General features: G+C 56.4%; 1 protein-coding gene across 2 annotated transcripts; it reads right to left on the minus strand.

Moving 5' to 3' along the window:
- Positions 1-26394, minus strand: WNT9A (Wnt family member 9A). Of its 2 annotated transcripts, none has more exons than XM_057540999.1 (4): positions 26239-26394; positions 6792-7048; positions 5446-5696; positions 1-3151 (listed from the first exon to the last, which is right to left on the minus strand). In XM_057540999.1, exons 1-4 carry the CDS (start codon positions 26331-26333, stop codon positions 2669-2671), a joined length of 1086 nt encoding a protein of 361 aa, XP_057396982.1. In that variant the 5' UTR covers positions 26334-26394; the 3' UTR covers positions 1-2668. The 2 variants fall into 2 exon arrangements, with proteins under 2 accessions (XP_057396982.1, XP_057396981.1); XM_057540998.1 differs by having other exon boundaries at positions 5434-5696.

Consider the following 26394-nt stretch of genomic DNA (forward strand, 5'->3'; position numbering starts at 1 on the left):
TAATTTAAAAATACATTTATTTAGTGTTTCCATTTGTTTCTGTTCTGTTACACAAGGCCATTAAATAAATACATTCTCCAAGTCACTCGAGTACACACCTACTCGCTATACAGATGAGGTAGAGAAATCAACAGGCTCACACAAGACTTCTCTCGTGTGTGAATGCCCCTCTCCTCCCGCCCGCCTGGACCTGGCCCAACCAAGCTCGGAGTCACGTCTGTGCACGCTGAGCAGAGAGCAGGTGGCCGGGACCCGCCTGGCCCTCAGCATGGCTCTGCCCCTGCGGCCCTGGGGGGATCGGGGGATCTGGACCCCGCCACAGAACATGTTTTCTTTTAGAGATCCTCTGCTGCACAGAGAGAAGCATGTTAATGAGAGGCTCCGTCAGCGGGAGTTGTTTCTTTGCTTAGCAAGACATTCTGATATATATTTATGTATAAACAAACCAGCCAGCAGACATTTTCAATCTGCCTTGTTTAAAAAAATACTTTTCTTAATATTTATGACATAGAGCTAAATGTGGTATTTGATTAAAAAAAAATCCTTCCTCTGACTTGCCGCCTTTCCAGACCCAGCAGTGACCGAGCTACAGTCTTGTCATAGAAGCAATGGCCAGCTCTGCCTGCTCCAGGCCCCAGCAGGTGGGAATGCTTGGGGACAACTGGGACGCACCCCAGCCTATCCTCACCCTCTCCAGCCAGGCGTGAAGGAGACCGAGGGGCAGACCCACATCATCCACTGTCCCCTCCCAGGGGACATGCCTTGGCTGCAGCACTCTGTCAGCATGCAGTTATTCATGGGGATGTTCTCTGAACCACAGGAGAATAAACTTTACTATTTACACTATAAAACAGGGACAAAGAGACCCACATCCACATAAATAGGTTTTCTTTTAAAAACAAAGTCCCCAGGGTTCCTGAAGCCCCTCCTGGACTCCGAGGAATCCCTTCACTCAGTAGTTCCCGTGTCCACGCTGCCACCCGGCTCTGTGCTTGCCCAAACCCCAGCGCACACCCTCGGAGCACAGTCATAGAGCTCAGCAGGATGGGCCCAGGGCTGGAGGCCCCACCAACATGGGAAGTAGAGCTCCACACCTAGCAAGGGCACAGGGCAGAGGCCACACCCCAGCCAACCACTGACCACATCAACACAGTGTGCATGAGCACACACGCCACACACATGCACAGACACGCTTACGCACATGCATGCACGCACACATGTATGCTCACACATGCACATACAAGCACAGACACCACACATGCACAAACATGTGCACACGGTCACACACATACATGCATCCATGTACGTTCATGCACACCCATGCACAGATGTGCTCACATTCTCATGAACACACACCACATGCAGATACATACACATGCTCACACACAAGCATGCACGTGCACTTATGCATACACACATCACATACTCACACACATGTACACTCATGCATGCACACAAACATGCTCATGCACACACACCACACACTCATGCATGCATACACACATGCACACATGTGTGCACACACCCTCAAACCAAATCAGGTCAGTGCTGGCCATCCTTTTCCCTTCCCTGCAAAATCAACAGCATGGCCAAGGAGAACAGCCTTCCATTTGCCATATCCTAACCTAGACTCTCTCCACCCATGTCTGTCCCCACCCTGCCTCCCCCACAGTGACAGAGAGCAAGCTGTGCCTTCCTCATGAAATGAACCTCCAAGGGGCTGGCCCTGCCCCTCTGCCCATGCCCACCTCTGGAGGAGAACAGGCCACCTTCTGCCACCCCCAGCCCCAGAATCTGCATTGAGGAGGCCAGAGCGTGGAGCCATGTGCCTGCAGGGTGCAGAGCAGGGCCCGTCCACTTCCCAGGCCAGCCTTGCTACGGGTAGCCGACCTGGACCATGGGACCTGGCTTCCAGAAACCCTGAGGGTGGCGGCCAGACACAGCCTGCTTTACTTCTTCAAAAACAACGACAGCATGTCTCTCTGGATTTAGTGGTTTCAAACGACAAAGCAGATCAGGCGAACAGTTTAGGAGGGGCCGTGGAGGGGAGGGAGAAAGGGGTCCCTCCAGGGCAGGCTCTGCTGAGAGGGGGAGGAGTCACAGCCTGGGAGACTGCAGGGATGGAGAGAATAATAATTATATATTAGTTAAATAAAAATAACTTAAAAGTCACTGATATCACTCCAAAGAGAAGTACTCGATGTCAGAGGGGGCCGGCAGTATACCCCCTGCACCTGGGCAGCCAGGCACCTGCTCTCTCTCCTAGTGGTTTGACTCTCTAAGCCAGTGCTGGTGCAGGACAGGCCACAGGCAGCTCACACAGGGGCCGTGTGGCCACGAAGGTGTGCCCGCTGCTCCTCAGAGGGCACCCAGCGCAGGAGGGGCACCTGGTGACTTAGGGGGACACAGCTTGGAAAGCATCTGTGCAAAGCTCTCAGGTCATGGGGAGGGACAAACAGAGGGGATGCAGAGGTCAGACTGGGCCTTTGAGACGGGGAGACAAAAGGGCGGAGATGGCCAACCCAGCCAACCCCCTGGCCTCTGCCCGTGCCTTGTCACCAAGTATACTGGGGGCGCCCAGGTCAAGGACTCAGCCCCTGCAGGTGTACACCCCTCACATTGCACACACTGCCTGCACCCCTGCAGCAGCCTGGCCAGGCACAGGGGCTCAGCCCTTGCAGGTGTAGACCTCCTCGCGCTGGGTACACTGCCTGCACTCCACATAGCAGCACCAGCGCACCTGGCACTGGCAAGGCCGGGTCACCACCCGACTCTGTGTGTTGTGACCACGCCCGCAGCAGATGCTCTCGCAGTTCTTCTCACGGTGGCACCTGCGGCCGGCAGTGCCTGGGGAGAAGCGGCCGGCCAGGCAGAAGCTGGGTGAGTCGTCCAGGTGCACTAGCTCCGGTGTGCGGGGCAGTGGGTCGCCGCCACCCGTCCCTGTGGCGCGGCCCCGCGGTGGTGAGAGGGCGCCGGCCTCGCCGGTGGCCTCATTGGTGGTGCTGCCCACCTTGAGTGCTGTCTCGTACTTGTGCTTCAGGCGCTTGCCCACCTCGTGGAAAGGCGCCAGCTGCCGCCAGCACGTCCGCACGGTGCAGGAGCCTGACACGCCATGGCACTTGCACGTGGTCTCCACCCCGGCCTTGATCACCTGGGAGGGAGGTGGGCATGAGGGCCACTCTGAGCAGACTGGAGACCAGTCCCCAGGCACCACCCTCAGAGGGGCTGGAACTGCCATTCACCCCAGGGTCAGACCTCATGGCCCCCCAGACCCAGGCCCAGGCAAAGGGGGTCACCACTGCTCATCACCCAGGCTCCCTGGCACCCACACTGTCCCTCCCTCTCCAAGCCATGGACCGCCCAGGACAGAAACCCCATAGCCAGCACCACACCTTCAGAGTGGCCACTGCAGCACCCTGGACCCACCTCCTGCACCATCATGGCCCTGCCTTCCCATCCCTGCATCCCAGGCTGCCCTCTGCAAGGCAGGGCACACCTCCCCACTAGCCCCCCCTGTCAGCAACCCCCCAGGACCACACAGTCTGTCCTCAGCAGTCTGCTCCTTGAAAAAGTAAGGACAAGCAAGTTAGCTTGCCTAGTGGACAGAACTGGCCACTAGAGTCTACGTTTGAGCTGACCATGCCCCTGTCTGAGCATAGGGATCAGATGCTACTGCATGGGCAGGCACTGTCCCCCACCCTGCTAAGAGTAACCTGGGAAGTGGGAGAAAGCCTCCAGAGAGGTCCAGATGGGAGGGGGTTGCACCCACCCCACACATGCAGGCAGGAGCAGGCATGGCCCAGCACCAACACTCCGCTTGCGATCTGGGAAGCTGCCTAAGACCCAGGCTGGGCCCTTCCCCTCCCAAGACTTGGGTCCAACCTGCAAAGCCGTGGAGTCAGCCCAGCTGTCCCACGGGGCCTCCTGCCTGACTTCCCACACTGGGGTCCCTAGAGGGACACGGGGAAGAAGAACAGCAGGGGAAGGGGAGGTCCCTCTCCCAGTGGGCCCCAAGCCAGGCCTGAACTCCCACACTGCCCCCCGGGAGAGTCGGCTCAAGGGGGATTAAGAAACATAGCTGCCCTCCAGCCAGGCAACAGAAGAGTCACATTTAATGATACTTTGCTGAGAAACCCGGACAAATTTAATTAAAACGAGGCTTACCCAGGACCAGTGGAGCTAATGGAGCACTTTCATATTCTGACTTTTCATTAATAGCTTACAAAAGGGCGAGTGCAGAGGAAAAGAAAGGGCCTCCCATGGGGGATTTAATCAGCCTGCACCCCTCCCCAGGGGGTGGAAGGAGAGGCAGAGCTCCTGTGGAAAAGGGGGAAATTGATTCTTTAATAAGCCCACACCTCAGAACTCTGGCTTCTCAATAAAGAGGGGCTCAGAGTGAGGCTGGCATTAATTACCTCACGCCCCCCTCCAGCCCCCAGGCTGGGGCTCCACATCCCAAGGGCTGCCCAGCAAGCACGCAGATCCCCCTCCCAGCCCCTGACTATCCCACAGCTCAGGCTGAGCCTTGGGAGGCGTTTGATTGTCCAGGCTGTGCAGGGACTAAGAGGGTGGGGTGTTCTGTCCACAGTGAAGGTGGCGGGACCCGATGCCTCCTCCAGTGGCGTGGAGCCAAGGGGCTGGTGGGTGGGTAGAGAGCGGCTGCGGAGCCAGGTCCCCCCAGGCCCAGCCATGCCTGCAGCCAGCAGCTCCCAGAAGGGCCCAGCAAGAGAGCTTTTCACCTCGAGTCTTTTGTTTCAAGTTTCCTCGGAACAGTCCTGGCCACAGACAGGGCCCCTGAGGTAGAAGCAGCCTCCCCAGCTTGAGCCAGCCATACCCCCAGCTTTTCCCCGGGACCCCTGGACTACACACTTACCCGTTTGCTGTCCACCTAGGTCCCTGGTGACAGGACCACCCACCCCTCAGCCCTGGCAAGTAGGGCCCAGTCCATTGTCCTCCTGGTTAGATGGTGCCCAGCAGGGAGACCCTCCCTGTGGCCTTGACCACCCAGGACCCACCTGCCTACTCCCCAGCCAGCAGCAAGTAGGCCTTCTGGTTCCACCCAACCATGGGAGGCCATGGGGCACCCCTCCATGGAGCTCCGCACCATGACAACTAGTATCCCTGTCCATCCGGTAAGTAATGAGTCTTATAAGCAGAAGGACTGGAGGCCCTGGCTGTCACCAGTGGCTGGAACAGAGCCCCAGAGGCAGCTGACTTCACCTCCTCCCAGCCCTCTCCCCCACCAATGCCCCTCCCTCAGCCCCTGCACCCCAGCCCTTAAACACATATGCACCCTGCCCACCCCTCTGCACTTTCCCGCCCTGCTCCCCAACGCACGCCACCTGCAACCCCACACCCACCCCACGCCCTGCCCTGTGCCCTGTGCGCCCCCCACCCTGCACCGTTTCCCACTCCGCACCCCACCCCGCTTGCCTTCACACCCACGAGGTTGTTGTGGAAATCCACACGGGCTCGCAGATCCTTGCTAGACCGCCGACCCAGGAACTCCTTGACGAACTTGCTGCTGTACTTGAGATTGTCCCCGCAGCCACCCCACTGCCAGGCCTCTCGGTTCTCCAAGTCAGGGGCCTCATCACAAGTGCAGCGCTCCATGCGGCCTGCACTGCACGCCTTGGCCAGTGCATGCGTCAGGCCAGCAGAGGAGATGGCGTAAAGGAAGGCTGTCTCCTTGAAGCCTGGGGTGGTGGGGGCAGGGGCAGGTCAGCAGGCCACAGCGGCCCCCGTCTCACTCGGGTGCAGCCAAAGCATGGCCTTCCCAGGCACACATTCCATATAGAGCAGGGTCTGCGGGAAGCATCCTTCCTGGTGTGTTCCACGCAGGGAGGGGCATACCTGCCTGGGCTGCCATGTGCACCTGGGGACAGGAGGTGCTCCCTTGTGCCCCAGACATAGGACTGGTCAGGGGCAGGAGAGAACCCAGAGCGTACTGGGCCACAGGTGTGCCCAGCAATCAGAGACCTTATCCATCCGGGTCTCCAACCTACTAGACTGGCCAGGGCCCTCTGTGAGCCTTGCCATGCCCTGGGCCTCAGGTCCCTAGTTTTTTTTTGTTTGTTTGTTTTTGTTTTTAACATCTTTATTGGAGTATAATTGCTTTACAATGGTGTGTTAGTTTCTGCTTTATAACAACGTGAATCAGCTTACATATACATATATCCCCATATCTCCTCCCTCTTGCGTCTCCCTCCCACCCTCCCTATCCCACCCCTCTAGGTGGACACAAAGCACCGAGCTCATCTCCCTGTGCTTTGTGGCTGCTTCCCACTAGCTATCTATTTTACGTTTGGTAGTGTATATATGTCCATGCCACTCTCTCACTTCGTCCCAGCTTACCCTTCCCCCGTGTCCCCTAGTTTTTAAAACAAGGCTGTTGAGAGACTCAGATGAGAGTCCCCCTCGGCACCCTCATGCAGAAGGAGACACGAGAGGAGGCTCCGTGCTCAGGGCTGGGGCACCAGCTGGACCCCTGCCCCCGTGCCCAGGCACTGGGCCTCAGCCACTGCCATGTGGCAAGAGCCATCAGAGCCGCCCCAGGCCCTGTCACAGCTGCCCACATGCGCCTTGTGCCACCAGCAACTGTTCCATGCAGGTGTGAGAAGGGACCGGGCATGGGGGAGAGGGCAGGAGGAAGGGGAAGCGGGGAGCAGGGGGGTCAGATCCCACCCACCGCCCAGTCACCTGGAACTCAGCTGAGGTGATGCACTAGGGGCGCACACCAGGGCTAGGAGGTCCTGCCTCCCTGCTCCGGCCCGGTGTCCCAGCACACTCACCTCGCTTGAGCAGGCTGGCCCGGTAGCGACCCTCCAAGGTACAGTTCCAGCGCTCAAACCGGAACTGGTACTGGCACTCGAGAGCACTCATGCTGACCGCTTCCACCAGCGTCTCAGCCACACCGGGGTCCCGGCGGCACATGCGCCGCTGCTTGCGCTCCAGCTTCAGCCGGTCACAGGCCTTGTAGTGTGCCTGGGCAGCTGCTTCCGGCTCCAGGGTCAGCGGGAGGATGGTCAGGGGCTCACTGCCCGTCAGCCTGGGCACAGAGAGGCCAGAGTGAGCCCTGCCCCAGAGGCAGAAGGTGGGCACTGGGCGAGGGCTGCAGATGCTGGGACAACAGAAGAACCTGCTCGGCCGGAAAGCATGGTGGCAACTGGACAGGAGCCCCAGTGGGCCCACCTGGGGGGCAGGAGGGGCAGCAGGCTCAGGGACAGGTACAGAAAGGCCACAGAGAACCTGGCAGGGGAGGGGTGGTTCGAAGGCCGTGGGACCCTTGCCCACCAGGCGTCCTCTCTACACCCGCTTGCCCCCATGTCCATTCACGCCCTGCCCTGCCAACTGCTTGTGGACCCCTGCCTGGCCCCCTGAATGCCCTGGGTTCTCACACTGGCTGCCCAGTGAGCATACCTCAGGTACCCACATGGATGCTGACCCCTCCCCAACAAGTCCCTTCAGGGAGTCACACCCCAGCTGACACCAGCCTCACTGCCCAGGTCTGATGACAGGGGAAGGAACACACGGCTAGAAACTCATACACACACACCTGGGAAGACTGCCCAGCCCAGGGTATTGGCCAAGGGCAGACAACCAAGGCAGGGAGCGGGCACAGTTGCCTCAGGCCACATGAGACGTACATCTACCATACCCTCCCCGACCCACTCCCATGTCTGCTTACCCAGCTCGCTCTAGGACCCCCACCGTCTGCCATCCCCAGCTAGGGGTGCCCCCCACGGCCCTGTGGTCCCTTGAGGATGGCCCTGGCTCACTCCCTGTCCTCCTGCAGCCTGTGCAGACGGCCCCCATGGTTCCAATGGAGTCTCCCGGAATATGTGCACCAGATGGGGCCTCCCAGCCCAGGACCCAGGTGCCACCCAGGAAGTGGGATCCTGGTTCTGTGCATCTCCACCTCTCCTCTTGGCTGAGCCGAGGCCCTGGCCTGGGTCCGTCTTCCTCTGTCTGGCCTGCCTACCCCAACTCCTTACCACCTGCTCCATCCAGGGACTGACTGGCTCTGGCCTTCTGCCTGCTCTGTGCTCAGAACCACGGGCCTCAGTGTCCCCAGACAGACAACTGCACATCTGGGCTCCAGGAATGTCCAAGCCCAGCCCCACCCAGACCTTCAGCCCTCGGGAGGGAGAGGTGCCCACCTGGACGTGAATGGGGCTCAGAGCCCACCACTAGAGCATCTTTAGAAACAAGCCCTAGCCCCCACCTCTCCCCTCAGCCAACCCCAGGAACCAGGGGTATCAGGAGTCCACAGATACTGGAGCCCCACACCGTGCCCCATCCCCTTTCTTGCTGTCCTTCCAAAGCCCCCTCAGGGGTACGGTGGCCACTGGGCTGACAAGGAGAGCTGCAGCTTCCTGCAGGGGAAGGGATGTGGGCAGGGCCTTCTAGAACCCCACCCTCTAACAGACTCCAGCAGTAATGCTGCAGGTTGAGGTTCCCCTGGGGACAAGCTGGGGTACCACATTTTGTAGCTGCATGCACACACTCCAGCATGCCCTGCCCTGCCTAGTGGAGAGGGGAGTCGCTGCATCCACCCTGGTAAGGGTGGGGCCCGTGCAAAGCAGAATCAGCCCTACCCTGAGGCCTCTGCACCCCGGTCCCTGAAGGAGTTGCCCCTGTCTCACCCTCACTGATCAGCTCCCTGAGAACAGCAAAGCAGGGTGCTGAGGCCCGGGAACCAGGCTGACAGGAGGCCCAGGCAGCACTGGGCAAGGAGGCCACCAGAACACCAGAGCAGACTGGTCAGGCCTAGGGGTGCAGAGCAGAAAGGACCACGACCCCCGACCTCTGCACACTTAGGTGCAGCATGAGTGAGGCCATGGTGGGCACCCTGAGAAGACCCACCCCAGGCCTTGGCCCTGCTCTCCACAGTGCTCAGAGCTAGTGTACCAGTGAGCTGTGGGAGAGCAGAGGTGGCAACTGCTCCCAACCCCGAGACCAGGGGTGTGGGTAAGCAGAGCCAACAGAGGCATCCCTGCCAGCTCAAGTCTGTGCAGACATTGCTGAAGGACCCATGCCCCTCTCCGTAAGCAACACTCTGAATCAGGAGGCCCCTGGGTGTGCAGTGGGAGGCCAGCATGGGTGCTGGCTAGAGGAGAAGCTCCAAAGGTCCCTGAGACACGGACAGATCCTTTGTGGGCCACTGAGCAGCGGGGATGCAGAGACCTTCGGGGAGAAGACACATGAGCTTGGAGCTGGGACGATGCATTGGAGGGGTAGCAGCACATGCCAGCCCCAGTTACCTGCACCCCTTATCTAGCGTTAGGACTTCATGCCTCAGGACATGGGGATGTGGCAGAGGCTGACGTCAGGGGGCAGTTTTGTGGACTTCCAGGCCCCTGCCTGAGGACAGCTGCTGCGCTGGGGCAGGGAGCAGGCAGGGGCCCAAGGACCCTGGGCTGGAGGCCGGAAGAGCCACACTCCTCACACAAAGACAGCTCACACAGTGGAGACTTGTCCCCAGACAGGAATGTCAACAGCTGTGCCCAGAACTGCATGCCACATGGCTGAAGCACTGTAGCCTCCAACCAGCACATCCCCCAGGCAGGATTCAGATTAACCAAGCTCCCACCGCTGCCAAAACATTCCGGTATCCAAGAAGACCCCTACTGTAAGGCCATCCTGGGGAGACCTGGGGCCGGGCTGGAAAGGGACGAGGAAAGGGAGACAAATGGCAGGTGATGCTGCCTTCCAGTCTTCCAGGAGGCATTGGGGGTGCCTGTGTCCAAATTCTGCACATGGGCACTGAGGACAGGGCCCCCCCCCCAACCCGCTGCCAGCCTGTGTCCACACTGCACATGAAGAGCTAACTCAGGGGTCCCCCACACCCAGGGCCAGCCCACATAGCTATAGGTAGTTTCACTCCCGCCTGGCCTCAGCATGTCCACCAGGGTATCAGAGGCAGCTCCATAAACACAGCCACAGGCAAGCTGACACTTTCCTGAGGCCAGGTGGGGTCTACATCTGTTCTGGGCAGAAGGATGTGGAGGAAGGGTCAGCTCAAGTCCAGGAATGGCCATCTGAAAATCGTGTGGCCACATGGCTGAGGCCTGAGGCCCAAGGGCCAGGCCTTTCCCCTGAGCCATCACCCAGCTCCCATGGTAGGCATGAGGCTGAAACCCAAGAGGGCAGCACTGCTCTACCCCCCAGCATCCCTCATCCCAAGGTGGCATGTCCCCACCTCTCTTTTATGGGGGCCCAGCTGCCCCCTGCCCAGGCCCCCTTAACAGTCAGCGTGGGCTCAGTGCCGCCAGCCTGTGAGCTTATGGCCTGGAGTGCAGCGACAGAGGACAAACCCTCACGGAGGTGCCGGGGTGAGACGATGCATGGGGTACAGGGAAGAGGGTGGCCGTCAGGTGGGTCCGGGCTCAGTGGAGAAGGTCCCAGGGACAAGAGGCAGAAACGACAACACAAAGAGGAACCCACAGAAGTGCTGGAGGAAAGAGGAGAGGTTCATAAAACGTTCCTAGAGTCAGGAAGGCTTTTGTCCGAGTGACTCAGAATCCAAAATGCCTTGAAAATTTAATAAATTAGACTATCTAAATGTACGAGAATCTCTGCACAGCAAAAAGTAGCATAGAATCCAAAGACCAACAGACAAAGATCAGAGGAAATGCTGCAATTCAGATCCCAGGCCAAGGACCACGTTTCTTTGCTTGTGTGTGGGCATGTGCATGTGGGCACATGTGCATGTGTTGCATGTACATATGTGGACACAGGTGTATCTTTTCCTCTAGATCAATAACAAAGGAATCAACTGTTAATTGGATACAGGATATGAACATACAGTTCAAGGGAAGGGAATATAGCTGGCTGTTAAAAACTTATTTGCATTTCACTCAAAAAAATGCAAAATAAAACTATATTGATAGGTTATTTTTCATTCATCAGAAGAGTACAAATCAATGTCTGATAGGATTATTGTCAAGGACACAGGGAAGGAGGTGTTCCTCCCTTGGCTGGAATTCTGGACTGACATATCTATAAAAATTCACCCACCAATTCTCTTTCTAGAAATACAGACTACAGATATGTTATCTTAAAACATATAAGCAAAAAAAAAAAAAATTTAATGTCAGCAAGAAAAAACGTACAAGCGTATGTCACTCACATGTTACCCAATGCAATGCTGTCATGCAAAAACACTGGAAGCACTGTTTGTTATTCAAAAAGACTGGAGATTGGCTGAATAAATGGGATCCATCCACTCCACTATTCAGCAGGCCTCAGAAAAGCCGCAGCCCACCTGCTGTGTACACTCAGTGCAAGGCACAGGCCTACCTCTGCAGAGTACCTGCGTGCACACCTGTGGGTGCACGGGGCAACCCAGGATAAAGGCGGCCTGGGGCAGAGGAAACACATTCTTCTCCCTACGGCGTGTGAGCCACTCACACGTTGTCCCATGCACATGTGGCCCATTCAAAATGACAAAGTTCAACATACAGCCAGTGGCATGGAGAAGCCCCCTACAGGCTCTCAGCCCTGTATGCCAGCCTGGAGCAATGGGCCTCTGCCCACACAGCCTATCTCCAGGGGCTGCACCTTCCAGCCCAGAAAGCGCCCAGGCCACCTGGCACAGCACAGACCCTCCAAACGCCCAGCTGCCCACACAAGTGCACCTGCCACTGTGCTCAACACAGCTGCCCCTCCCTCTCCGTGGGCATCTGGTCTGAGACAGGCGGGTCGATGGGCACATAAGCCTGCCCGGGAAGCCCATGGAGGACATGAGTCCAGGTTGGCTGCCCTTGCTCCACCTGGCTGTCCTCTCCCAGCGCTGGACCCATTTCCTGGGAGGAAACGAGATCTAAATGTTGGTCTGGCACTTTACAACACTCAGGTGTCTTCAAAAGATATAATACACACATGGAAGTGAGCAGCACAGCTGGGAAACACAGCTCTCACCCAGCTCAAGAAGCAGCCTTGTGCCCAGGCACTCTCAACTCCCATCGCTAATGTCATAAACAACCCCCTAAACATCCTCCAAAAGCTTCCCCACCTTGCTGTGCACATCCAGATCTCCATCCAGCTGACACCAACATTTGCCCATGAAGTTTGGTGGGGCCAGCATCCCTCCCTCAGGATCCCAAAGGTTCCATCTCCTCGCTGCTCTGTGATGTAAGAGCAGCCTCACATGTGGCTCATTTCCAGGCTCCACCCTGGGATTCTGTCAGGAGCTCCTTCCAACAGATTCCAAGGGCACATGTTGGCTCTCTGCACTTGCACACACATGACAGGGTTTGCTGGGGTGGTCATGACTGCTCTGTGCAATTTTTTATATAAATTTATTTATATATTTTTGGCTGCATTGGGTCTTCTTTGCAGTGTGCGGGCTTTCTCTAGTTGCGGTGAGCGGGGCTACTCTTTGTTGCAGTGCACGGGCTTCTCATTTTGATGGCTTCTCTTGTTGCAGAGCACGGGCTCTAGGCGTGTGGGCTCAGTAGTTGTGGTGCACGGGCTTAGTTGCTCTGCAGCATGTGGGATCTTCCCGGACCAGGGATCGAACCCGTGTCCCCTGCATTGGCAGGCAGATGCTTAACCACTGCGCCACCAGGGAAGTCCCCTGTGTGTGCAATTTTGAATCTCTCCATTGGTGAGAACAGCGTCTCTCTCCATTTACTCAGAATTCCTTCCTGCCTCTCTCTGAAGTCTTACACGTTCCCTCACTGAAGTCTGAAGTCTTACAGCCTCCCACAGGGCTGCCCTGTATTAGAGTCAGTCTGTGTTCCAGAGTGATAGTGTATAAAAATAAAATAACTTTATAAAGTCAGTCTTCCCTCTGTTGCTGACCTACAAAAGTCCAACTGACCCAATGCTGATTTAGTATTTGGTGACCTTGCTATGTGTTATAATTCATCTCTGATGATTTTCAGATGTTCTGTGTACAATCATGCAGTCTGCAGAGACACCAGTCTATTTTCTTACTAAGCGGTTCTTCCTGCCTTCCTACACTGGCTAGGGTCATCAGCATAATCGTGCAGAATCTGCCAGCTACCCTCTGGGACCCAGCCTCCTGACCCCCAGCTCCACAGCCACCAGCCAGCACAGAGCTGTCCAGTGCCCTTGCCAGCATGTGTGGCCATGAAGTGAAGGAGAGAATTGTGGGCACCCCCACCAGAAAGTGGGGACCCTCATCCTTGCTCATCTCTGCTACCCAGACCCACCTCTCCAGACGCAAGGGCGCCCTAAAGACTGGCACTACAAGGCCAGAGACCAGGAGTCAATGCACTCACAGAGCCAGAATGTGATTGCTACATGAGACAAACGACTCCCATCATGCTTGAGGGTCTGTTAAGACAATTGGCATCACCCAGATTTAGACAACGGTGACGACAGGCATTCCTGTCTGACTCTTGGTCTTAAAAGGGAAGCTTTTGCCATCTCACCATTAAGCATGAGGTTTGCTGTGTGTTTTTCTGGACACCCTGTATCAAGTTAAAGAAGTTCCCTTCTGCTTTTAGTTTGCTATGAATGTTTTTAAAATCACAAATGGATGTTGAACTTTATCAAATGTCATCCCTGAATCTTTTGATGTGTGATTTTTCTCCTTTAATCTGCTAAATTGAGGAATTTTACTAATTGATTTTTCTAATGTTAGACATTAAGCATCCTGGAATAAACCCAGTTGGCCATGATAGGTTTTATCCTTTCTCTGTATTGCTGATGTAACTTGATGATGTTTTGTCTAGGATGTTTGCATCCGTGCTTGTAATATTCTCCCATGCTCTTCCTGCTGAGTTTCAGTGCCTTAGCAAGAGTTTTTTTTTTTTTTTTTTTTTTTTTAATTTCCTAGAAGAGTTGTGTCAGATTAGAATCATGTCTTCTTGACTGTTTGGTGGAACTTGCTATGAAGCCATGCAGGCTGACCTTTTCTTGGTGGAAAGATTTCCCTTTCTGATCCAATTTCTTTTTCTTTTTTTTAGAACACCTTTATATATTAAGATATAATTCACTTACCATGAAATTTGCCCATTTAAAGTATATAATTCAGCGTTTTGTAGTATATTTGCAGATATGTGCAAACACCACCACAATTCTAGGATATTTTCATCACTTCAAAAAGAAACTACAGGGGCTTCCCTGGTGGCGCAGTGGTTGAGAGTCTGCCTGCCAATGCAGGGGACACGGGTTCGAGCCCTGGTCTGGGAAGATTCCACATGCCACGGAGCAGCTGGGCCTGTGAGCCACAATTGCTGAGCCTGCGCGTCTGGAGCCTGTGCTCCGCAACAAGAGAGGCCGCGATAGTGAGAGGCCCGCGCACCGTGATGAAGAGTGGCCCCCGCTTGCCGCAGCTAGAGAAAGCCCCCGCACAGAAACGAAGACCCAACACAGCCATGAATAGATAAATAAATAATAAATTAATTAATTAATTAAAAAAAAAAAAGAAACTACATAGTGTACTCTTTAGCTATTACCTCCCTATTCCCCTCCCCCAACTCCTGGCAACCACTAATCTACCTTCTGCCTCTGTGGATCTGCCTGATCTGGACATTTCCTACAAAAGGAATCAAACAACGTGTGGCCTCTTCTGACTGGCTTCTTTCACTTAGCACAATGTTTTCAAGGTCCCTCGATGTGGTAGCATGTAATAATATCCCATTGTATGGATATACCACATTCTATTTTTCTACTCCTCAGGTGATGGACGTTTGAGCTATTCACTCTTTTATTTATTTTATTTATTTATTTTTTGGCCGCGTCCTGCGGCATGAGGGATCTTAGTTCTCTGACCAGGGATGGAACCCGTACCCTTGGCATTGGGAGTGCAGAGTCTTAACCACTGGACTGCCAGGGAAGTCCCTGAGTTGTTCACTCTTCAGCTATTGTTCATAATGCCACTATGACCACTCATGTACACATTTTTTTGTGAACATATGTTTTCATTTCTCATGAGTATATACCCAGGAGTGGAACTGCTAGGTCATAGAGGAATTCTCTATTTAATTGTTTGAGGAACTGTCAGATTGTTTGCCACAGTGGCTATACCACTTTACATTCTCAATGCCCCAATTTCTTTGCTTACTATAGTATTAGTCAATATTTCTATACCTTGAATCTGTTTCTGTTACTTTTTTGGTTTTCTCCATTTCCTCTGAATTTGCAGATTTATCAGCATGGAACTGTTCATTACATTCCCTTGTTTTTCTTTGCAGAATCTGTGACGATGTTGCCCGTAGCTGGACACTAGCACTCTAAGCCTCCTCTTCACTGGGTTAGTCTCCTCAGATGTTTCTAAGACCTTCCCAGAGAGGGATCAGTTCATCTCTAACGCACGTTTTTTTGTTGATTTCTGCACTACTTCTACTTCCTTTCGGTTTACCTTACTTCTCTTCCTCACTTTTGTGATGGACACTTGTTGAGTGCTTCCAAGTGTCTCTCCACTTCTAAAATATGCATTTAAGCTACCACTGTGGCTGCTTCAGTCTCTCCGAAACTGCAGCCTCAGGACACCAGACTGAGCCTGACACAGCCCCAGGTCACTGACTAAAACAGTCACAGCTCAGATCACTGTGCTGAGTCTGAGTCTCTCTCTACTCTCATTTCCCTCTTTACCTTATGGCCCATTGAGCTGGTGTGTTCTCTCTCCATCCTCTTATGTTCTCTATCCTTACATCGTCTGTCTCTCACCCAGAGCCTATAATTAGACTCAGGACCTGACCACAACCCCAATCACCTCAGCCTTATGCCTGGAACATTTCATCCACTGGGGTCCTGGGGTCTCAGTTTATCCTTTCTGCTGGCCATGCCTCTTCTTTTTCTTTTCTCCTCTCCTGCCTTCTTTTGAGTTATTTTCATTATTCTGCTTTTCCTTTTGTTAATTTGAAGTCATATATTTCCATTATTTTTATGGTTACCCTCAAAATTACAACATGAGTCTATAAGTTACCCATGTTCAGTGTTGGTCAATACCACCCCCTTCTCGGTAATATGAGGCCTGAGAACACAACCTTGCTGACTCCCTGGAATTATATGCTGTTGTGTATTTTAGTTCTACATTTAGGACCCAACAGGAAGTTGTTCAATGTTCCCTTATCCCCTCCTTCCCTGTGACCTTCTCTTTGCTGTTCACTCCTTTTTGTGTCTGGAACACAGCAGGGCCATTTCCCATGCCTAAGCTGCGGCGTCAACATTTCCTTCAGAGCAACTCTCAATTTGTCTGAAAATGTCTTTATTTCACCCTCATTTTACAGTAATCTTCACCGAGCGTAGAGTTCTTGGCTGGCAGTTATTTTCTTTTCATGCACCAAGTGGATGGTCCCACCACCTCCTGGCTTTGCTCTCAGTTCTGAACTTAGCTGTCAGCCTGACAATCCTTGGAAGGTAATCTGTATTTTGTTTTTTGGGATTGCTTTGGTGTTTTGCAGTTGCAATCTGTCATGTTCTGGCATGAACTTTTTTTTTTTTTTTCTGCTTAGAAAGACACTGGGCCTCTTGAATCTTCTTGATTGTTCTGATCAGTTTCAGAAAATTCTCAGCCATTCTCTCCATATATCACCCCATCAGTTCCTCTTCTCTTCTACCTCTGGGCCTCTGGTGAAGCATGTGGGACCTCCTCACTGTGTCCCCAGGTTTCTCACCCTCTCTGCTTTCCATGTATCTGCCTTCCCATGCCACACTCTGTGTAATTTTTCTTGACCCATCTTACAGTTTGCTAATTCTCTTCAACTGTTTATAATCTGCTTTCAAATCAGTCTACTACTTAAAATTTTTCCCAGTTCTATTTGGTTTTTCCAAACTTGCTGGGTCAGTTTTTGTGGCTTCTCATTCCTTACAGATATCCCAAGCTTATCTTGCTCCTGAAAGCACAGTGAGAGTTGTTTTATTCAGTGTGGGATGCTCTGTTTACTGGTCTGCTGCCATCATTTCTGCAAGTCCTTGGCTGCATTTCCTTGCACACCAAGTTATCTCTGACCATACGCTGGTCGCCGTATTTGAGAAACTGTTTGCAGGAATAATCTGAAGCACAGGATAAAGATCCCCAAAATTCACAGCCACCTGGAACCTCAGAATGTGCCTTCTTTGGAATAAGGGTCTTTGCAGAAGTAATCAAGGTAAGGATCTTGTGACCAGATCATCCTGGATTAGGTCTCACATTGCTGAGGGCTCATCCCCCTGACGAGCTCTGCAGAGAGCACACTCTAGCCCTGGGGCAGCAGGAAAGAACCTAGGACAGACAGAGCCAAGTCTGGGGAGGCCCAACCCCCTCTGCGGACCAGGCCTGAGGCTGTCATGCCTGACTGCTTGGGGACTACTAGCGCAGCCCCTCTGAGCACCCAGCCAGAGGTGCTCACATCCTCACATCTGCCCCAAGGACAGCCAGGTAGCAGGACGGGCATTGTCGGAAGAGGGTGGGTGCAGGTTTGGCCCACGCTGGTACTGGAGCCATCCTTGTCCCACATCACTCAGCCCCTAGAACACCTCACCCCTTCCCACTCACAGTTGGGGTAGGGGAACAGATTTCGATTGCCCTTCCTCCTGCCTACAGGCCCAGCCACCCCAAGGGCCACCCTGCCCGCAAACCCAGCTCCCTGGGCATGGGGAGCTGAGACCCTGGGCTGGGCGGAAGGAGAAGAGGCCGGAGTTCCAGAAGCCACAGCGCCCTGCCAAGGAAACCTCAGCCCCACCAGACGGCGTTTAATTTCTGTGTGAATCAAATTCAAAACAAATTCCAGTGCTGAGAACTGGTTCTGAGATTAACCCTCCATCCTCCCATGGCCTGCAGCCTCCCACCCAAGCAGGCGGGTGTGGGGTGGGCATAGACGCCACCAGAGCCTGGGGCTCCCCGAGAGCTCCACCATCACTTGGTGTCCTGCCATGCCAAGGAGGAGGTGAGGGCCAAGGGATGGGGATGAGCAGGGCAGGAGGGCAGCTCCCTGCGTACAGGTCACACTGTGGCAGAGACCTTGTGTCTATGACAGCTGTCACCTCCATCAGCTGTGAGAACTGCCAGGCCCCGACTTCCCCACCCCATGGGGCCCGAAGATTCCAGGGCACGAAGAGCTCTTGGTCAGTCCGCAGATCCATCACTGTCCAAGGGACTGCCTAGCGAAGGCCTGGCCACCCTGGGGGTCAGCTGGCAGACACAGGTCTCAGCAAACTCCACTACACTGGGACCCACAGCACTGCCCACCAGGCCTGGCATCCACAAGCCTAACAGAAAGGTCCTCGCCCACACTTGGCCCCTGAAGCGAGCAGAACTCGTGGGACCCCCAGACTCTTGAGGGCCACCAGCCAACTGCCCCCTTTCCAGAGCAGGACGATGGAGCCCAGATTGGACAGTGGCATGCCAAAAGCCCCCAGGAAGGTGGCTGAGGCTGCATGGGACTCCCAGATTCACTGACTGCCGCAAGGAGAAGACGGGCTGCAGTGGCTTCATGGAGGAACCACGGTGACCAGGCCACCTCTGTGCCCTGGTCACCACACCCCCAGGCCTCAGAGATGGCTGTGGACCCACGACGGGGCTGCCACAAAGGACAGGCAAGATGCAGGGCAGGTGCTTGGAGAGCCACCGGACCCCACCACCACTGCCGCCACTACCAGCATCACCTTGATATCTGTTTTCGTTCCTGGAACTGGCCTCCCAGGGACCTAGCACCATGCCAGACACAGACGGGGGACACTGGGACAGCCTCAATCAACACCCCACCCTGGGGTGGCCTGAGGCAGCCACTGCTGCTCCCTCTGTCCAAGAAGGAGCCAGGTCTGGTGTGCTCTGGTCTGGGAGCCCCTGGCAGCTTCCACTCTCGGGCCAGACCACTTCCCTGGCCACGTCTACCTCAGGTATCGCTAAGAAAAACAAACGCAGCTTGAGGCTTGCCTTTTTCCATTCCCTCGTCCGGCTGCCGGTCTCGAGGTGCAGGGCCTGCCAGCTGGGCGGCCGGGTTTCCTCCTGTGGCTAGGGGCACCAGGCCAGCCAGGGACCTCACTGGGAGGAGCAGGGGAGCATGGCGGGCCGTGCCCGCAGGTCACAGAGCCAGATGGCCAGCACACCACCCAGGTTGACACTGTCCAGAGTGGGGCTGCCCTCCTCTGGAGACCCTGGCCCAGCCCACAGATGTCTGTTAATGATTCGCCCCTGCAGGAAAACAGGCTGGTCATCATCCAGCCCATGCTACCAAGCCCCACTCCAGAGGCCTGCTCAGACCTGCTATGCACCATGGGCGGCCACCTGCTCCCACCTCCCCGACCCTCGCTCAGTGGGGTCCTCAGCCCCCGCCTCCCACCTGCCCCCTGGGAGCTCCAGCGGAGCCCTCTGCCCTCAGCACGGCACCCACAGCAAAAATGCCCGCAAAGCCTCTGTCCAACATCCAGGCCCCCTTGTCTTGTGTCTGCTGCACCTGGCCCACCATCCGTGCACTGGAAGGTGTAATGGCCCAGCCAGCAAGTGTGGGTACAGCGTGGTGGGGGTCAGGGCCAGGGGTGAGCAGGGGGCTGGGCCACCTGGTGAACGAGCACCTCAGACCCCACACCAGGCTCCTGGGTGCAGAGCCAGGAAGCGGAGGGGAGACAGGGTCCATCACAGGCCTCGGAAGAGCCAGCCCAGCGCAGTTTGGAGGAGACATCACAAGGGAACCTCCTGGCTTCCCCAGAGGTGAGCTACAGGTAAGGAGCGATACTTCTGGGCTATGCTCTGGCTTCCTGGAAGAGGCAACAGCTGAGGCAGACCCAGGAGGATGGGCAGGCCCATGAGGACGGTGGCCCTGTTCCCCACCCACCAGAGGCTGACCTTCAAGCAGAGACCTGGCCTCACCCACTTCCCAGACAACTGCGCCTCCTCTGAAACCTCCTGCAGTCTGCTGAGCCAGGGTGGGCACTGCAGGGGCACCCCCACCTCTGGGACAATACACAAAGGGAGCCGGGTGCCCCCCAGGCTGGGATTAAGGGGGCTGAGTGTTGGCCCTGCTGACAGGTGTCATTTTTCTACAGCCAGGAAAGCCAAGCCAGGCCCCTTATCAGCTCATCGCTCCTCCCCGAATTCAGGGCCCACAGCCCCCCGGGAGGAATCGTGTGTGTGCATTCTTTTCCAGGAGAAAAAATGCCCACACACTTCTATTGTCCTCTATATCATAAGGCCCCTGGGGTGGGTGGTGGGCGCCACCCTCAGTCTGGGGCCACCCTGGGAGCCTGGGCAGGATCATGCTAGTGCCCGTGGCTCTGGAGTCAGGTCCTGGACCACAGTGGCAAGGACGGGGGTGAGATTAGGCCAGCTGTCCTCCCGTCCAGACGGCCGCCGGCTGTGGCAGAACATCTGCTCACACAGCTGAGGGGAGCCAGATGGCGGCGGCTTCCTCCTCACCTCAGACCCCACCAAGAGGCTGCCGGACTCCACGGCCTGTGTGCACGAGATTCCCAGCCCAGAGGCCCAGCCCTGGCCTGATGCTCCCACCTGCCTCTATCTGGTCTCTGTATTAGGGGCCCAGGGCAGGGCCCCCCCAGGAGCCTATGGAAGGGGACAATAGGCCAGGCAGGGGCCAACGGTTTGGGAGTCCACAGCCCCCCCAGAGAAGACTGGCCAGGAGAAGGGGGGAGGCAGGAGGGACTCTGGAGACGAGAGACGCAAGGGGCAGTGAGCTCCCCAAGGGATCCCCTCTGCCTCCCCCGCCTGCTCTTTCCAACTGCCTCCCCATGTCTGCCCTGGACCCATAGGCTGGGAACCTGGAACACCTCGGTCCCTATGCTGGCGACAGAGGTCCTGGACCATGAGTCCAGGAAGAATCCCCTCTCCTTTGCAGGCAGGAAGCCCAGGCCCCTCCACACACCACCTCTCTACCCTCTCCTGTCCCTGGAGCTCCCTTCCCTGACCTGAAGCCCTCCCCACATCCCCAGGCACCTTCCCTCAGCCTGCTGCCCCTGCCCTGCATCCCTCGTCACCTGCTGTTCTGAGGTCTCACCCGTAGGGCTTCCAAGGGGCCTCAGCAATCTCCCTGCCAGCCCCTCAGCTGCCCTGGACACTGTGGATAGGGCCCCATCGCCTGGGCCCTCCCCCACCTCAGCTGCCAGTGCAGGCCTACCCTCTCCTGACCCTCTGAAGCACACTGCTCTCCATGGTCTCTCCCTCAAACACCAGATCTGAGGCCTTGCAGGACTGTTTCGGGCATGTCTGTCCGGAGGTGGGTCTCCATGGGTAGCACCTGCCCTGTTGTCCAAACCCACGTGACTCCCCAAGCTCCTGCCTGATTAGCTCACAGCACCACCACCCCTGGCTGGGGAATCCCCTGGGACACCTCCCACTCTGTCAGCCCCTCCCTAGCCCCAGTGGACTCTGGGTCTCCCCAGCCTCTCTGTGAAAGGCTGACCTCCCCTACAGGTGAGCCCAAGCCCTCAGCCCCATACGCAAGCCCCCCAAGCCCCTGTCAGAGCTGTCTCATTCTCTCAGCAGGGCTCCATCTTATCCCTTGCCCACTCACAGGCTCACCGTACAGCCTTGTCATTCTACCATTAGGCTTGCTCCTGCTGCCCAGGAAACCTTCCCTCCTTCTTTCTACTCTAGGGACCAGCTGGGAGCCCCTCCTCCAAGCAGCCAGCAGGCACGTGGCCACACAGGACCACCAGCTGAGCCCCAGGCTCAGTATTCAGAGAAGCAGAGGAGATGCCCTCACCTCCTGGCACTGGGCAGTCGACCCTCCCTGACCCGCACTCAGAGCCCACCCTCACCCCAATGACAGCAGCCCCTCTGGGGCAGACCTCGAGCACAGTGCCAGGGCCCTCAGCTAGCCCCAACCCCAGACCAGGCTCCAGCAAATGAACAGCCACCTGCACCCTGGCCCCCCAACACAGTCCACTGGGGGCCAAGCAGGGGGAAGATCTGTTGTGAAGACCCATGGGTGCAGCCCCTGTATGAAGGGGTGAGAGCATGCCAGCTCACAGGTCAAGAAAACAGGTTCTCCTCAGTCCAAGAACAGATCTAGAACATTTAAAGAGCTCTTACAACTCAACAGAAAGACAAACAACTGAGCCAAAAAGTAGGTAAAGAAACTGAATAGACATTTCCCCAAAATAAGACATTATAAATAGCCACTGTGCACATGAAAAGATGCTCAACATCACTAGTCATCAGGGAAATGCAAATCAAAACTACAATGAGATACCACCTCAAATCTACCAGGGTGGCCAGGATTTAAAAACAAACAAAAAAATATGTTTTCTTTAAAATCAGAGAATTAACAAGCATTGGCGAGGAGTGGAGAAATTGGAACCCTCGTGCATTACTGATGGGAATGTAAAATGATGCTGTGGAAAACAGTTTGGTGGCTTCTCAAAAAGTTAAGCGTAGCATTACTATATGATCCAACAGTTCTACTTCTAGGTATGTACCGAGAAAAACTGAAAACATACAGCCAAAAAAAAGCTTGTACACCAATTTTCACAGAAGCATTATCCACAATAGCCAAAAGGTTGAAACTACCCAAGTGTCTATCAACAGATGAATAGGTGGAAGAAAACTGCCATATGTCCAGCTAGTCAAATATTATTTAGTCACAAAAAGGAATGATGTACTGACTCTTGCTACAAAGGTGAATAAATCGTGAAAACAGTATGCTCGGTGAAAAGAGCCAGACGCGAAAGGCCACATATGGTATGATTCCATTTATGTGAAATGTCCAGAACAGGCAAATCCACAGAAACAGAAAGTGGATTAGTGGTTGCCAGGGGCTGGGGGAGGGGGGGGGACGGGATATGAGGTTTCTGGGGTGATGAAAATGTTCTGGAATTAGATAGCGGTGCTGGCTGCAGAGCCTTGTGGATGTATTAAAAACCACTGAACTGTATACTTCAACTAAGTAAATTTACAGGATGTGAGTTACGTTTCAATAACAAAAAGGCCTTTGGCCCTAAGGCCAATTGCCCCCCCCACCATTTGCAATGGTCCAGAGCACCTCAGCTGCCTTTCAAACTGGCTCCCAGCACCCCTCATGGGCTAGGGAAGCCCTTAGTGTCACGCCTGGTGCTGCCTCTTCCACGCAGGCCTCCAGGCTACTTGGACCAGAGAGTTGGGACGAGCCCAGACCTCACAGCAGTGCCCCACTCCCCCACATCACCCTGCAAATGTTTCCTGTATAATGTGGAGTGCTGAAGCCAACACCATGAAAGAGCCTCAGGGCTCACCATGCTCCTTCTTACTTCTCTAGAAGATTAATCACGTTGGAAGCCTCAGGCCTCCGCTGGCCTGTGCAGCCCCTGGATGCCTGTCTAGCAGTTTCCCCAGGGGCCTCTACTGGGGGCTGGCTCAGCACACACACGGGACCTCTAAGAAAAAGGCAGCAAGGTGCTGGGGAGCCCAGACCCTGCTCTGGCAAGCACAGACCCCCAAAATCCCCAGCTCCAGCCCCTGGCTCCAGGCTCAGAGGAGCACAAGGGTGGCTTGCCCCAGGGCCTGGGGCATCCCTTCCTGAGCAGGTTTCAGCACACAAGGCCCACCCTTTAGCTCTATATTCTCACCTGAGGATAACGCCAAGAGAGGAGCAAAGTATGGGAGAGCCCACCCAGATCTATGGGGTGGGGCAGGGGGCTGGTGGTTGGCAGCAGGGAGGGGTGTCCAAGTTTGTATCTCAAACTTGCCACAAGACCTTGGGACAGCCTCTTCCTGCTTAGAGCCAGGCTCCACTTCCTTCCAAGAGAGCATCAGGCCAGCTGTCTAGGCCCCCAGAGCACAGACATCTCTGTAGCCCCAGGAGAACCAGATGGAAACACCACCTGCTAATCACACCAAAAAGAACGGTCAGGCCAGGGAGGAAGAGAGGAGAGCCCCTTTCCCATGGCAGGCAGGTGACCTGGAGGGCCCTGCCTGGTGGCCACAGGCTGAGCAGGACAGCAGGAGCAGGGCGGGTTGGGTTGCAGCCTGGGGGGGTGGGGGGGGCGGGGCAGGGAGGGCTCCCACCACCCACGTGATCCTCCCCCAGGCCAGCCTCTCTGGGTTTCTGGGCTGTAACTGGAGCTGCCCTGCCTGTGAGCCTCTGTGCCAGGCAGAGCTTTCAGAGTGGGGGAAGGGAGAGGAGGGCTGGATCCCAGCTCCTTCCCCCTGTTCCCTCTGTACTTGGGGTGGGGAGGGAAGCCCCAGCACAAGGCACAGAGAGGCCCCCTGGCTCCGGCCCAGCCCTGCCTGGCCCTGCCTGCCTTGGGCCATCTCCTCCTCCCCCTCCCCTCTGGCTCCTGCCCCTTTACTAAGCCAGGAGAAAGGGCCCCAGACCCAGGCTCAGCCAGTCACTGCTAGCCAGAGGCTGGGCCTCCATGCCTGGTGCTATCCTGAGTGGACTCCAGCACCAGGTCCCTTACCTCCTCTGCCTGTGGGGCTGGCACAGAGCCTGCCATCCTCCAGGACCTCCGTCCACCAAGCTGAGTCTTGTCTCTCTTGTCTGGTGGCAGGGGGAGGGGGGAAGTGGGGTGTACCCCCAGCAGAGGCAGCAGAACTGCTTTCTATGCTACCCACGGGGCAGGACTTGGGAAGCCTCACTTGAGGGGGCCTTTGGGATTAAGGAGCAGGGCCAGAGGGCTAGCTGAAGAAGCCACAGGGGCTCCAAGCCCTCCTGACTTGCCACACAGCCACTGGCCACACTTCCCTGAAGGTACAAAGTGCAGAGAAAACACGGAGAAAAAGAGGGATGCTACAGGGGTTGGGATGGAGGGCGGGAGCCAGGACCCTGACCGCCACCCTGTGGGCCTGATCTTCCCAGAGAGAAAAGGCCAGCAGCAGGGAGACTCCAAGCAGAGCACAGCGTGGCGCAGACAAGCCTAGGGTGTGTCTGAAGCCTGGTGAGCAGACCCATGGCTGAGCCCGGACAGCGAGAAAGCACAGCTGGCTGACAGGCCATCGTGACTCACCGTGGACCTGCAGCCAGACAGCCAGCCTCTGACCCTCCCTCTGCCCGAGAGGGTGAGGCAAAGGCTGCACAGATGGCATGCAGGGGCGTGCCAGCCTCTGCACAGCCTGAGTCCCAGGCAGGCCAAACCCACAGCCACAGCTCTGGCTGCGGGGTGGGATCTCCAGGGTAAGGAGACAGGGAGCTGACCCTGGAAGACAACCCAGGAAAAAAGAACAGGAGAAGGGGGAGGGGGGAGAAAAACACAAAGGGAAAGTTTCCCATGAAAATATTTTATTTTCTTTGAGAACAGGATACACCTGCAGGGCTTCTCGCCCAGTCGGCCTCTCCCCGCCCTGGCAGTGCCACATTTCTGGACCAACGGGGCCCTCTGCCGGCCAGGCCGCTGCGCGCCGGCGCCTGGTCCAGGGAAGAGGGAACAGGTGACGACGGGTGGAGGGCGGCAGCCCGGGAACGGCCGCAGGGCACGCAGGACAGGGACTGGGCAGGACGCGAGGGTGGCCTCGGCTCCAGGAGTGGCACGGGGTAAGGAGGCGGGGAGACTGGGGAGATCCGGAGGACTGCCCACACGATGCCACCCAGACCCCGGTGTGCCCATCTGCAGATTACAGCGAGGGTCCCCAAAGCTCGCCCGGCTGGACATCCCAGATCTGGGAGCGAGGAACGAGGAAGGGCAGGAAGGAACGTCGGAGAGAGACGAGCCCAAACCACACTAACTGCTGCTGCGGAGAAGCGCGCAGGGCAGCGACCCTGGAGGCGGCGGGAGGCAGCATTCACGGCTGGGCTGGGCCCTGCGCACCGGAGAGGTCCCACAGACGCGCTCCCGCGAGCCGGGGCCCGAGCGAACGTCAGAAGCAAAGCGCAAGAAAAATAAAATTCCTCCAGTCTGGAGTTTTTTTTTTCCCCTTTGGGGCTCAGAGCAAGGAACATCTGGATTTTGTACGTATTTTTTTGTTGTTGTTAAATTAACTTCTCGAGGAGAGAAAGGAGGGGGAAACTGCAAGGGGGGGTGGGTGTGCAGGGGCCAGGGAGGCTCCAGACGTTTGGCAAGAAATCCTGGCCTAAGGGAGCCGATAACCAGAGCTTGGTCCCGGAGCTCCAGGGAGCCTCACGCACGGCCGCGGGCGCGGCCGCAGCGACTACGGCTCCGGGGTCACGGAGGACCGGGGCCTCACGCCAGCCCGTCGGGTACGCCGGCCCCTCTCCGTGCTCCGCGCCACGGGGACACCGACTCGCGGACCCAGCGTCGCGGGCTCCGCAAACAAACAGCTCCAGGCAACCCGGGGGCCCTCGCTAGCCCGGGCACCGCGCCCCGCGCACCTGGGTCGCCCCCGCCCTCGCGACCGCGCCGGCCTCGGGCCCGGCCCGCCCGCCCCGCCCGCCGGGCCGCCGAGGCACCTACCCGAAGTAGGCGGCCGAGGGGCGCAGCGCGGCGAGCAGCAGCGTCAGCGCGAAGGCCGCGGCCAGCCAGCGCGCCAGCAGGGGCCCATCCAGCATCTTGCCGCGCCGCGGCGGCTGACCATCGCGCTCCCGGCCCCGCGCTGGGCGCCCCGCGGCC

The sequence above is a fragment of the Balaenoptera acutorostrata genome, chromosome 2 (assembly GCF_949987535.1).
Source record: "Balaenoptera acutorostrata chromosome 2, mBalAcu1.1, whole genome shotgun sequence".
In the NCBI taxonomy this organism is placed as follows: domain Eukaryota; kingdom Metazoa; phylum Chordata; class Mammalia; order Artiodactyla; family Balaenopteridae; genus Balaenoptera; species Balaenoptera acutorostrata.

Coding starts and splice junctions, on each gene's coding strand:
- WNT9A (XM_057540998.1), bottom strand. CDS start 26,333: ATGCTGGATGGGCCCCTGCTGGCGCGCTGGCTGGCCGCGGCCTTCGCG. Junction 5,697..6,791: donor GGCCAGCCTGCTCAAGCGAG/GTGAGTGTGCTG, acceptor CCACCACCCCAG/GCTTCAAGGAGACAGCCTTC. Junction 3,152..5,433: donor ACAACCTCGTGGGTGTGAAG/GCAAGCGGGGTG, acceptor CCTCCCTCCCAG/GTGATCAAGGCCGGGGTGGA.